The 13,487-nt window shown below is 36.3% G+C and overlaps 4 protein-coding genes across 5 annotated transcripts; 2 read left to right on the top strand and 2 right to left on the bottom strand.

Moving 5' to 3' along the window:
- LOC118742900 (augmin complex subunit dgt3) lies at positions 1-2,855 on the bottom strand. Its single transcript, XM_036475319.1, has 8 exons — positions 2,743-2,855; positions 2,351-2,679; positions 2,115-2,292; positions 1,946-2,056; positions 1,808-1,881; positions 1,033-1,728; positions 643-820; positions 1-537 (listed from the first exon to the last, which is right to left on the bottom strand). The coding sequence occupies exons 1-8, from the start codon at positions 2,758-2,760 to the stop codon at positions 379-381; spliced, it is 1,743 nt and encodes a 580-aa protein (XP_036331212.1). The 5' UTR covers positions 2,761-2,855; the 3' UTR covers positions 1-378.
- Positions 2,856-3,543: 688 nt separating this feature from the next.
- Positions 3,544-4,904, top strand: LOC118742898 (proteasome subunit alpha type-4). Its single transcript, XM_036475317.1, has 4 exons — positions 3,544-3,668; positions 3,763-3,968; positions 4,023-4,358; positions 4,429-4,904. Exons 1-4 carry the CDS (start codon positions 3,666-3,668, stop codon positions 4,664-4,666), a joined length of 783 nt encoding a protein of 260 aa, XP_036331210.1. The 5' UTR covers positions 3,544-3,665; the 3' UTR covers positions 4,667-4,904.
- Positions 4,905-9,284: 4,380 nt separating this feature from the next.
- Positions 9,285-10,018, top strand: LOC118742899 (ubiquitin-conjugating enzyme E2 L3). Its single transcript, XM_036475318.1, has one exon. It carries the CDS (start codon positions 9,449-9,451, stop codon positions 9,911-9,913), a length of 465 nt encoding a protein of 154 aa, XP_036331211.1. The 5' UTR covers positions 9,285-9,448; the 3' UTR covers positions 9,914-10,018.
- Positions 10,019-10,172: 154 nt separating this feature from the next.
- LOC118742897 (cap-specific mRNA (nucleoside-2'-O-)-methyltransferase 2) lies at positions 10,173-12,694 on the bottom strand. Of its 2 annotated transcripts, XM_036475316.1 has the most exons (3): positions 12,612-12,691; positions 12,000-12,549; positions 10,173-11,933 (listed from the first exon to the last, which is right to left on the bottom strand). In XM_036475316.1, exons 2-3 carry the CDS (start codon positions 12,543-12,545, stop codon positions 10,380-10,382), a joined length of 2,100 nt encoding a protein of 699 aa, XP_036331209.1. In that variant the 5' UTR covers positions 12,546-12,549; positions 12,612-12,691; the 3' UTR covers positions 10,173-10,379. The 2 variants fall into 2 exon arrangements, with proteins under 2 accessions (XP_036331209.1, XP_036331208.1); XM_036475315.1 differs by having other exon boundaries at positions 12,000-12,694.
- Between the last annotated feature and the right edge of the window lie 793 nt (positions 12,695-13,487).

Raw genomic sequence — 13,487 nt, 5'->3', positions numbered from 1 at the left:
TTCAATTTCAAGCAAAGAAAAAAATACAGACAGATATATTAGCCGTTCAGTGCACACATAGATTAACTTCATCAACAAAAAGTTGGGAGATGCGATCAAATAATGTAATTAATTTTTAAAATTCCGTTTATATTATATAATCAAATAAAAAATGTTGTTATAAATATCATGTACTATTTGTTAAATGAAGTTATTATAAACTTAATAAGTTATGACTATACCAAGTGCTTTGACACTTAAATTTAAGATTTTTCAAAAAGTGTAGTTAGTCGATGTGTGCACTGAACGGCTCATATCTCAGTGGCTTTTTAATACATTCACCGCTTAACCTAATCTAATGTGCTAATTTTTTCTTTTAATATATCTCAAATTTTTTTATTATTTACGTTTTATGCCGCTTAGAGACTTCATACCAGCTATAGTTGGCACCTTAGATGCAGCTTTCTTCGCCTCTTCAATGGCCATTATCATTCGACGAGGTTCTGTTAAAAACCACATCCATAACAACTGACTGTAGCGCCAAAGCTTATCTTTTTCCTTAAAAAAGCGACAAAAAAAGAGAAATTAAAAAAATATATTCATTTGTACATATACATATGTATGTACATTCATACTTATAATAAAGTATTTTATTATTCTTACAATTCTTTCGGTAATGTTTTCTTGAAATTGTGTACGCAAATACCGTAGGGTTTTGTCTATGCGCTCCTGATTGGTTTTTGCATTATAAATAGGCATTAAGAAGCGTACATGTTCAAACATCGGCACCTCCACTGGACTATCATATACCATTGGGCGTAGTAGACGTTCAATGCGTTCCCTGTTAAAAATATAGAATAATAAAAATGGTAGACTTAGGGCCGGTTGTTCAATGTTTGGTTATAACTACTACACTATCGAGGATTTCGACATCATGCATGTAACATGTGGTCGGTAAAGCAGTCGTTGTTCTTAACCGATGCTTCTGCCTCCGATTTGTGCAAATCAGACATTGAGCAACCGGCCCTTAAATAAATTTATTATCGCTCTTACAATTCGTCCATTTGCGTCAAAGCGTGTGTGTACGCTTTGCAACTGATCATGCCATTCTTAGCATACGACAATAACCGAAGGAATTTCTCAAATTCATAGAGACATGACTTCGCCTCACTGCGAACTTTCTGTCCTAAATGTCGTGTTAACTGCTCAGCAATAGAGTCCAGTAGTGAGGCAGCAGATGTACTGGTAATTCCTCCACCTTGTACCATAAGCGGCATATTATTATATTGAATGAAACGCATAAATTTAATGCGTCTGCAGCAAGTTTCTGTTTCGCTACTTAATTGATCAGTATTAATAAAACGATTTCGTTTACGTTCTAAATCTAATTGTATTGCGATCCACACTAGTTCAGCATTAGATAAAGCATCCGAAATCATTTTAGATAATCGCTTGTCGGTCTCGTGGCGCTTTAATGCACGCTCCAATTTTAATTTCGTATTTTCATACAGTATCAATTCCATTCGCTGTTGAGTGTGATGCCGCACATGTAAAGTGAGATCGTTCAGTAGAGTTTCATTTGCTATTTTTAAGTGATGATCATTCATCATTTCCAGTTCACGAGTCTCATGATCCATGTCAGCTAGGCTGATTACATGTATTTGTGAGAGATCTAGGAGATCAATTAACGATTGCGTTGCTTTGGCCTTAGCCTTTTCTTTAATGTATTCAAGAGTGTAGTACTCCATGCTTTAGATGGAAATAAAATATTTGTGTAAACATACAGAAAGATTTAAAAATAAATAAATAAATAATTTTTAATACTTACGACTTAGCCAAAGACTGGAGTTTGTCAGAGAATTCGGAATGGTCGACAGTGGTATTATCCAATTCAGCATAATCCTGAACAAATAGCTCAAAATTCATTATACAAATTTTTCATATGTGTAATTTTGCAGTTACATACTTGAATTTTAAAGTTTTCCTTCATATATAAAGTGAAATATTGCAAGAAAGTATCACATTTAAGCAAGTACTGGTCTATAGGCAGTTGATGTATGAATAAGGGCGGCGATTGCTGCAAAAAGTGAGGCAATGATTTAAAACAAATGTTATTTCAATGTAGGCGCGCTTACAATTTTGCTAAAACATCGGGTAGCTTCATTCGACAGCTTATAGTTTTCACGTTGTGCTTCTTCCAGCTGCCGTGTTTTCGTCTGACATTCTGTTAGTAGTTCATTTTCTCTGTTGACCAGTACGCTAATTTCATTTTCCAAATCTCCTAGTTCAGAATTTATTTTGATCTTGGTGCATCTAACAAAAATATTATATTAGAATGCCAAAAATGTAGTATTTTTATGATTAAAAAAACCTCATATCCTCAACGAGCGTTGCATAGTTGTCCTCGGTCTGTTCTAGCAATCGCAACTCATCCGTCAAATTCTTTACTTGATCTTCTGTGTATTGTAGGAGTCCAGGATTTGAGTTTTCTAGTTCTTCCAGTTTTGTAGTACGTTCGTCGGCTTCCAGCAATTCGCCCCTTTGTTGTAGCTCATCAAACTCTAAAACTTCGCGTTCAGTTAATATGTTTACATCTGCGATATTTTCCGTGAAAAAATTAAAGAACTTTTGGAACCGATCATCATACAGTATCCATTGATTGGCGCAATCAAAGCCCAATTTTTTGAATACGTCGAAGTGCTATGTTTGAAGAGAAATAAAATGTCATTTCCATTTCACCAAAGTATTAGCTTATATACTCACATTTATTAAATCGCCCATTTGTTTACCAAATTAGAGAAAACTTATCAGAATTCTATAGTTGAATTTGCAAGATTTTAAATCAAACTTGACTTTTCGCGCTTCTTCTTATTTTTTGCGATCACATAAAAAAGTAGTGCCAATTGACAGTAAGCAAACGGCCGGTGCTCCCTTTTCCAACAGGGTGTACAATACGCCCACTAATACAATAACCACACTCGCCTTGACTTGGCGTGGACATTGTTTAGATGGCTATTTTGCCTGATTTCATCACTTAAAAAATTTCAAAAATACGCTATTTCACACCCAACCAAATAATAACAAATATTTTAATAAAAAAGAGCTCAATTTTTGCTTTTAAATTTAAATATCAATAATGTTGTCTCTACGAAGCCATGGCGCAAATGAAAATGTATCTGTCAAAGTACCAAATTGCTGGCAATATTTATCAAGATAAAAGCTCTGATAATTATTGCTTGCCAAGAGTAATATGCGGTCTCCATGGGCAAAATTTTGCCTGATAACATTATCAAGATAAAAACTTTTGCCTGTGGAGACAGCAAGTAATATATATATTAACAAAGGGCTGACGTCGGTTCGGTCGCCTTACCGCCATCTAAGTTTTGTTTCTGTCTAATTAATTTAGTAAATGCGCTGTAAAATAAACAAATTTTATAATTTTCTAGTTAACATTGGGAAATGAGTCATCAAAAGTCATCGTCAGCAATGAAAAATTGCCATTATTATTGAGATTTAACATGTCTATAATGTTTTGGAAGCACTGGTAAATTTTCAGAGTTGATAAATTCGGATCATTTCGTTAAATTGGCAACATTGTTTGCCGCTGGAATGACAATACAATTTCGTAGCAGTCAACTGCTTGCCAAAAGAAGTGATTATTATAATTAAATAATTAAAACAGCAATATGGTGAGTGCATTTTTGTAAATTTATTTCTGCATATCAAAAATGAGTGCACCCCTCAAATGCACAATTTGGTAATCCTTACATATTCAATTTGAAGGCACGTCGTTATGATTCGCGGACAACTATTTTTTCGCCGGAAGGTCGATTGTACCAGGTGGAGTATGCCATGGAGGCTATTTCCCGTGCTGGTGCCGCTTTAGGTATACGCGCAAAAGATGGCATTGTTATAGCGGCAGAATGTCACACAACAAGCCCATTACTCGACAACGATATTTTCCAGGATAAAATATACAAAATTAATGAGTAAGTAAAAAGGTTAAAAAATAGTTAAAAATTTTAGTTTACCAATAATTACAGTCACATCTGTGTCGCCGTTGCGGGTATCACATCAGATGCTAATGTTTTGGTTAACGAGATGCGTTTAATAGCACAGCGCTACAAGTATAACTACGGGGAACCAATACCGGTTGAACAACTGGTGTCACATTTGTGTGACATCAAACAAGCGTACACACAATATGGTGGCAAACGACCATTTGGTGTATCTATCCTTTACATGGGATACGACAGGCGTCACGATTTTCAACTATACCAGTCGGATCCCAGTGGTAATTACAGTGGCTGGAATGGAACCTGCATTGGCAAAAGCTTTGGTGTAGCTATGTCCATGTTGAAAACAGAACTAGCTAATCGGTATAAAATACATATATATATTAACATTGCCGAGTTCTTAAGCTAATATTTAATTAATTTATGTTAATAGTTATGATACCTCTGAAAACCCTCTTACGACGGAAGAAGCGAAGAAGATCGCCATAAAAATCCTGGCTAAATGCATGGAAGGCATTAATTCCGAAAAGGTTGAAATGGCAGTCACTAACATAGATAGTAATAAGCAACCCATAATTAAAATGGTGCAAAAAGAAGAAATTGAAAGATTGATAACTGAGCACAATCAAGAAGAAGAGGAAAAGAAAGCGGCAACATCGGGGACGAACTAGAGTTGAACTTAATTAAGTTTTCTACATAATATTTTTGGTTTGGTTTCTTAAAGTAACCGAATTGTCAAATAACAGCTTTTTCACATAAATTAATATTTGGTGAGATATCTTACAATACTAGTATACATAATTTGAGTACTTCTGGCACGATTTAACACATTTCTGTAAACAAGTTAGGCTACTTTACTAAAGATTCCCGTTTCCGTTGAGCGAAAAAATGCGGGAAAGGCCAACATAACTATACATGGTATTTTGAAAATTCAGTCCCTAAGATAATTTCATTAGGTTGGGTACAAAAAAAACTCCCAACTTTTATACTCGTCTAAAAATTTAGGAGTACCCTTAGTTTTTTCATGGTCTAATTTTCGGAATTATACCAAATTAGTAGTGCACCACCCGTGGGTTACCATTTTCCCGTTAAAAAAACAAAAGACCAAAATGGTTCACGTGGTCCAAATTATCCGGTAACATACTTCATTAAAAAAATTTATAAATTGAATTTTATATAGTACATCATAACAAATTAAAAAAATGAATGCATGTTTACTATGTACATAGTACGTATGTATTTATTCATTAAGATTAACATTTGCAACATCCTTATATCGTAGATAATAATTTTCAAAAAGCAATACATTTTTCCAAAATTTTAGTTAAGTCTGATAACAGAATTACGCCTTCTATTGCCACCGCGTCTTCTGCCATTGGCGCTTCCGGCACCGCGATTGGATCTACGTCCTCTGTTTGCATTCCTGCTACGTCTTCCATTCCTATTTCTGTTAGCTCTCCTGTTCCTGTTCCTGTTCCTGTTACTGCTGTTACTGCTGCTGCTTCCTGAATTATTGTTCTTTACCCGTCTTACTGCTGTATAGCGAAGATTACTAATGTAGACTTTTTTAGCAGAACCTGTCCCCGTTGGCGTAGTGCTATTCGTTGTGCTAGTACTATTTGAAGTTTGTGCCTTGCAAATTTTCAATGAAAAAATTGCAATAAGGAGCAATGGTAGAAAAACTTTGAGAAATTTCATTTTGACTATATCGTCGAAAAATGTAGATTAGTTCAATTGAAAGTTAGAGTGGTTGTGAATGTTGATTTCGAAATAATTGTGGATTTATATAGTAATGCGGCATTTGATAGCGTGAATAGTTTAGTGCCCTTTTAAAACGACTGTTTAAATAAATTTGGCATTCAGTGAAAAAATATACAAATAGCAAATATATTTGCGAAGGTCATCTCCAAATAAACGTAGAAATTCTAACCAGTGAAATTTTATTGACCTTGTGAGTGCATGCGTGTACTAAATAATACATACATACCTTCATACATACATACATACATATGTACATACATACATGAATAGTTACCAAAGTAAAAGCACAATGTGTAGTGAGGTTCCCCATGCTGGAGACAACTTTGCATAGGTATGTACATGAATCAATACTTCCGCATATACTTCTTATATATATTCATCTTACTAATCTTCGTTACTTTCATGGAAATTTTGAATGTCGACTGCAATAAACGACTAGTAGATAACCGACTCTTTTCGATTATCACTTTTCCATAGTATTGTGAATGTCGATTCCTCGTTCAATAAGCGTCTGGGAGCCTGACCCTCTACGCTATAAAATCTTCAGCAACACTTTTCCCCACTTGGACGAGGGAGGTCCGACTGCAACTGGGTATTCACGTCGATGACGAACCAATACCGACGGTGAACAACATAATGATCCTCGGAGTAACCTTCGACAGTCTACTCTCCTTCTCGGCGCATACAACCGCAATTGTCAAAGTACAAAGCCGCAACAAGGTCCTCAAGTCGCTAGCCAGCAGTACCTGGGGCAAAGACAATGAAATCTGGGGCACGACGAGGCTCATATACTCCCTATTAAGGAGCATACCGTAATACTCGGACCACAATAGCCCAATTGCGCCATGCTTGCTGCAACAGGTCGAACTCATATTTGAGCAGACTAAACGAAGATGTTCTAAATGAATGGCCGTCATGCGGACAGACGCCCCATGACTCACAGCATCTCTTCGCATGGCCACTGAACTCCACCCTACTGACGCCCCTGTCCCTATGGATAGACCCCACCGAGGCTGCACGCTTCCTGGGGCTACCGCTAGTAGAGCTCGTCGACAACAATTGAGGGACTAGCCGATCTGGGCGGGGTTTGTTGTTGTTGTTGTAGCGACTACAACAACAACAATAGCTTTTAATCGCTCATCTTTCTACAAGTGTTTGTTTGAAGAAGGATGGGCGACTTTAAACTATTCTCACTCACTTATTGAACGAGAAAACGACTTTGAAAATGCCACTGATAATCGTTAATCGAATAAACGTCGTTTAACTACTACTAGTCGACACTCGCAATAGGGGTGATAGTTTTTGATTTAGTTCTTTAGAAGGGTTTCGTAAAAAATAAAAAAAGTAAAAAATTAATATTCCATTAACTATATACCAGAGTTGTGAAAAATGCATTACATTTTTTAATGCATAGCATTTTAATGTAAATGAAAAAGATTAATGCATTAATTTTTGTTATTTAATGTGAATGAAAATTTCAATGCATTAATTCCGAAGAAATAATGCTAATGATTTTTTTTTTGTATTAACATTAAAATGTTTAAATGAATGCTATTGCAATAATTTATTGCTGACGTTGAGGGTAGAATTTTAAGGTCAAAAAAGATAGTGACGGACGTTAAGGCTGGTTTTCACTATGTCAAGTTCAATGGCATTTGTCGTTAAATAGGTAAAATCACCTTGTCCAATGGAGCTAAAAAAAACGGTTTATTGATTGATTTAGATCAGAGTAGGTCCTCAGTCGTGTACATGCGCTGCTAAACTGGCTATCTGTCCGTTTTTGGCTCATACTTAATATATGTAATCGGTATACATCAACAATTAACATAAAAATCTACAAAAGCACTCTGCGTTGTATGCACATTGGCTTTCATTTTCATAAAACATTTATTAATGTTTAGAAGAATTTTTCTACAAATACACATAATATAATGAACCTGAAAAAACTTAGTCCAAAACTAAATCCAAGTCCTTCCAAAAGAGGTTATTTATATTTTACTAGAATAAAAATTTAATGGTTTTTAATAATGCAAACGAGCAAAAGTATTAAACATTTTAGTGCATTAAAATTTTTTCATTAGCATTAGCTTGGATAATTTAATGAAAAAAAATTTCATTAGCACATTTTTCAGAATTAATGCATTGAAATATTCATTTGCATTAAATTTCATAAATTAATGCATTAATTTGTTACATTAACAGTATTGCTTTAAATATCATTAACGCATTAAAAAATTAATGCATTTTTCACAACTCTGCTATATACATACATACACATGTACATGAGGGAATTTAAACAATGGATTTGCAAAGATTTGTTTAATATGTTTTTTACATTAATACAATTTTTATAAAACCTATACATAACATATATGTATGTATATATGGATAACAAACTAAATTTTCTATCAGTCTGAACGTCGACTTATGGAACTGTACGATGGTCTAGCTGTGAAAGCAAACTAAGGATATACCTCCAGAATTTTTACAGAGATAAAAATAAGGTATGCCAGATCGTATCCAGGAACTGAAACAAGCAAAAGAGTACTGAACATTGTGTTAGTAGTTCTTTTTTTCCGTGGAAATTGTTAAAAAGTTCTTAAAAATGTATGAGTGCAAAACTGTAACATCTGCCTTAATTTACACTTTTGACTGCTGGTTTTTTTTATTGTCAAATCGTTATGAGAAAGGGAGTAGGGATGTACCAACAAGAATATACAACAAAAGTATGAAAGTCGTTGGAACTTGGAAAGATAGCGATGGCTGAAATAAAAAGTGTTACATCATGTTACAGTTTTGCCCGTCACTGTAAATGAGTAGTTTGACTATCAAGAACCGCACTGCACCGTGCACCGTGTTTGACTATTAGTACTGAGGACTTTCTGATGACAACATTGAGGGGAAAGTACTCAATTTTTTCCCATGGTCTGAACAAAAATGAATACTTTGATAGGAAATTTTGTAATTAGTGATAATGATAATATGAGCACTTATATCCCTACAAGTCATTGCTGAGCACTACATGGGGCGAAATGCGCTACCGGAATCGGTTAAGCTGCCTTTACGTGAGGCGATTTTTTGACAGGCGATAATCGCATGTTAAAGTTGGGTTGCTGTCTACTGCGACTTTTGCACGAGGCGATTTTTCAGGGAACTTTTGCGTTCAACTCACGCAGGGTTGCACGAAAAAAATTGAATGGCTAAAAGTATCAAAATATAAAAATATTCGCCATGAAAAGGCGTTTGCATTGTTCAGCTTTGCATTATACTTTTGGTTGGTCGCCAGCCAATATTTAGCCATTCAACTTTTTTCGTGCAACCCTGCGTGAGTTGAACACAAAAGTTGAACGCAAAATCGCCTCGTGCAAACACCTTTTACTTTGAGGCAATCGATTTTTGAATCACCATTTACACGAACGTTTTTTTTGGAGCAATGTTGAATCGCCTCATCTTAATCCAGCTTTAGGGACCAAATAATTCGCACAATTTTATATTTTTTTTATTTTGACGTTCTTGACGTTTTATATGACATTCTTCATTAAACATCCAAAAGAAACGTAAAGGTGGGCAGAAGTTAATTCTGGAATTTTACTAAATTTTGCAAAATTGTCTTTTTTTTTAATATATTAACCTGCAAATAGATTTGTGGGTAACTCTTAAAGAAGAGAGTAGCGAAAATCGTTTAGTACGAGATGACTGCACCGCGCAGGCTTCGAAAAGAGCTCACTGATCTGCAAGCGTGTGGCCTGAAATCCTTCCGAGAAATTAATGCAGACGAAGAAAATTTGCTGCGCTGGACAGGCTTAATAGTGCCAGATAGTGCGCCCTATAATAAAGGTGCATTTCGAATTGAAATTAATTTTCCCGCGGAGTACCCCTTCAAACCGCCAAAGATAATTTTTAAGACGAAGATCTATCACCCAAATATTGATGAGAAGGGGCAGGTATGCCTACCAATTATTTCGACCGAAAACTGGAAGCCTGCAACACGTACAGACCAAGTGGTTCAAGCATTGATTGCCCTAATTAATGATCCTGAGCCAGAACATCCGCTGCGTGCCGACCTGGCTGAAGAGTATCTGAGGGATCGAAAACGTTTTATGAAAAATGCTGAAGAGCACACCCGAAAGAATAGCGAAAAACGACCGACAGATTAGGAAAGAAGCGCTGCCAAAAATTTATTCAAGTGAAGTAGAAAAATATATGTAAAATACGGAATAAAATATATCAGCATTGGATTGAGGTGCATTTCCAGTCACGGACGCATTTGTAAAATTACTCTAAATATATATGGCAGAAACCATGGAAAAGATGTAGGCGATTTGAATAAGATACAGACTGTGCGCCATGCTGCTGCATATTATATTACTGAAAATAATGAATGATTTGCTTTGAAATTATAGATATTTTCCTGTTTTTCATTCGTTTCACTTAAAGTAATAGTAATTTGCAAACCCTATTATGTTTGAATGTTCGAGGAATTAGAATTTAAGGGCTTGACCCATACGCTCATATGTATGCAAAACACAATTTTGCGAGAACAAGCTAAAAACCAGTATAATTTGTTCCTTCTTTTAATCTAAATTCAGTAGAAATTCTTATATTTAATAAACATATGTAAACTTAGTTTTTTAAAGCTAGTTTGAAGTTCTTCATTAAGAGTTGATTATTATAATTTATAAGTTCATTGGCAAAATCGTTGCGGTGCAGTTGTTCAATAGGCATAATGCATAACACATTTGAATCTTCTGATAGGATATTGCGCAACTTTTCCAAAGTTAATTTTTGTTCTCGAGTATATTCATTACTCTTGCCTTCCAGCTCGATCAGAAACCGCGGCTCTGCACAAATCTTTAATTGAGCGAAAATGCACAAGGTTAAAAAGCGCAATATGGATACTGATAGGTGTGTTAAAAATGCAAAATGTGATAAAATTATTCGCTGAGGTGGTCTTTCAGATATAGCATCTAACAATGCCATATAAAATTCATGTGGAACAAGGGAAAAACCTTTAGTTTTATCTGCGCTTAATGTAATTTCCTTGTCGTCTACCCTGCAAATGGGTGTTACCATATAAATAGGATCTCGACAAAACGCCTCCATAAGTTTCTGATGCAATTGCATTACAAAGGGATGTGCAAAAAGACTGCTATGCAGCTCTGAGAAAGCAACACCTCGATAAATGCGGAGCTCAGCCGATGACGATTTTTTTGTATCAAAACATTCTTTAAACTCCACACCATAATTAAAGTCCAGGAGTTTCTCTAGATTATTTATAAAGCGATACAGTGCGAAAATGCGTTCCTCCACAGTAGTTTCCTTAGCCATTTCGCGTTCTGAATATGAACCTTTACAAAATGGTGCATTCGTATAGTTCTCATCTGTCTTTGGGCATCCAAATAGAATTTTGTCTTCCTCGGCGATGCTATGTACTTTATAGCGCCTATAAAATTCATTTGCGATATCAGTGCGCAGCTGTTGCTTATAATTGACCTGGCGTCGTGTAGGCTTCACTTCATATGCTTGAATGTTCGCTTCGATAGATTGAATTTGCAGATTCATAAAAAGACGCGAGCATATCTCGTGCTGCAGCAAAAAGTCATTCGGTAAATAGGATTTTGGGAAAAGTGGAAATATGTTCGCACATTCGACATTTTCCTTCATCAGTTGTAAAGTCTCTGGCAAGTACTTCGTTTTCTTTTTGTAGCCAATACAAATTACGTAGATCTCCGAGTTACCGCGTTTTGAAGTGGCAGGCTTAAATACATGCACCTCGTCAAAAACGCAGTTTAGCAGAAAAAGTTTGCAGACATTTGTGGATTCAAACAGTGTAAACATTTTCATTACAAAACAACCACCTTCAGCCAAAATATGTAAGGCTGTAGTGATTTCGGCAAAATGAAGAGATGCCACAACTTCTTCTTGACAATCGGGCGCATCAACGCAATCTATTGATCCATCAGCCGTTATTAGTTGAACATTGCCTTCCAAGCGCTCTTTGCACTGCTCTTCCATTTGTTCAATATTGTCCCGATTAATAATATTGCCAGTGAAATCCTCGTGCATTAACCAATTATCGAATGTGTGGAACATAAATCGGTCATCAGAAATCATGCCGTTTGTAGGATTACCTTCGTAATACGGATTAAGTGTAGTCGACAGCCAGCGCCATTGCACCTAAACAAGTGGTAGCATTTGAATATCACACAATCATCATAAATGTATCCCTAAAGTATACTTTACCTCTTCCTTCTTGAATGACGAATACATGTAATGATTTAGAGCCGCAATAAAAGCTCCGGGCAATTCGCACAGGTGCAAAGAATTCAGTGTGGGTCCCTTAACTAGCGGATAAGTGTGAAGGCACTCGAAAAATTTACACCATGCAATTGTCACAAATTCCGCTTTAGTTTCATTTTTAAGACGCCATGGAATTTCATTAGAAGGATCTTGCCGTCTTGTATGTAGACTCCAATCTTCAAGTATGTAATCATTCAATTTACACTTCACGCCATTCAATTTAGGCTTTAGCTGCTGCAATGGCTCCAGCTGATAAAATTCGCTTAATAACTCCCTGGGTGGCGGTAATATCCAATTATTATCATCCTTGGCTTTTTGGTAATGAAACTTCTTTCCAAATATGCGATTTATCTCAATCTTATTTTTTAGCGAGCCATTATTGTTCGAGTAGAATTCATCACGCCAGCCATCTTTCGTTGGGCTGCCGCTGTTGATGGCAGCTTGTAGTAGTGGGCTTTGTGGCACCAAACGTTGTGTTGTATTCTCCATGATTCTAGAAGGCGTTTTGTTTTGTTAAATGCTTTAAATATTGCGAAAAAAAAACTGATATTTAACTCATATTTTCTCCGATAAATAACAAACGAAGTGTCAAAACGAATTGGCAAAAACTGTAAACACCATAGAGTGCAGCGCTTGTGGGCATCTATTGTAACGGCGGCGAATTTGTATTAGCGTAACTGCCGTCCCTAACCGGCCGTCTTCACATGCTTGCAAAAGTCAGCGAGCCAGCGAACATAAATTTACGTTCTCTGAGCGCGCGCTATCCCCAAATCAAGGCTGCATAATTTTTGACGTTTTCTAATTTCCTCTCCTTTTTGTTTGGCGCTTGACGCCAAGTAAGGCATGGGTGACATAACACCAGCGGCAGCCGAATTTTCGTTGTTGTTGTTGACACAGCATAAACATTTTCCAAGAGATTTTGGGAATCAGCTGGAGGAACTCTCATTGTGCAGATAAACATATGTATATTTGGTCCAGATACGTAGACCCTACAGTCGTGTGAACGTCGCAACTCGGTACTCGGTCCCCTTTCCTCGTCGCCCCCTCCCTCACAAGCTCCGAGTTGCAGCAACAAAAGTTTCCGTGTCTGAACATCGACTAATGTTCGCTGCAGTGTTCGCTAAGTGTAACACTGCATATTAGTGATGTGCGGTTTTCGAGTATATAAAGAACTGGTTTTGTCGAGTCCGAGTCCAAGGAATTCGGACCGCTTCCAGTTCTAAAAAAAAAATGGCAAGGGAAATAGGCCTTATTGAAATAGCTTAACAAAAGATTTGAAAAGCTTTTACAAAAATTAAATTACTTCGGGTACATGGCGGTTATATTATATAGTGCCTCGAACCGAATTATATTTGGTAGGCCCACTCAGAACTTTAGAATACATATTGTTACGATTATCCTCGAAACCTTGAGGGATTTCCCAAATATGCT

This window comes from Rhagoletis pomonella, unplaced genomic scaffold (genome assembly GCF_013731165.1).
Source record: "Rhagoletis pomonella isolate Grant_MI unplaced genomic scaffold, Rhpom_1.0 Rhpom_scaffold_00007, whole genome shotgun sequence".
Classification (NCBI taxonomy): Eukaryota; Metazoa; Arthropoda; class Insecta; order Diptera; family Tephritidae; genus Rhagoletis; species Rhagoletis pomonella.
The sequence above is the reverse complement of the archived record's forward strand: the minus strand, read 5'-3'. Positions and strand labels throughout refer to the sequence as shown.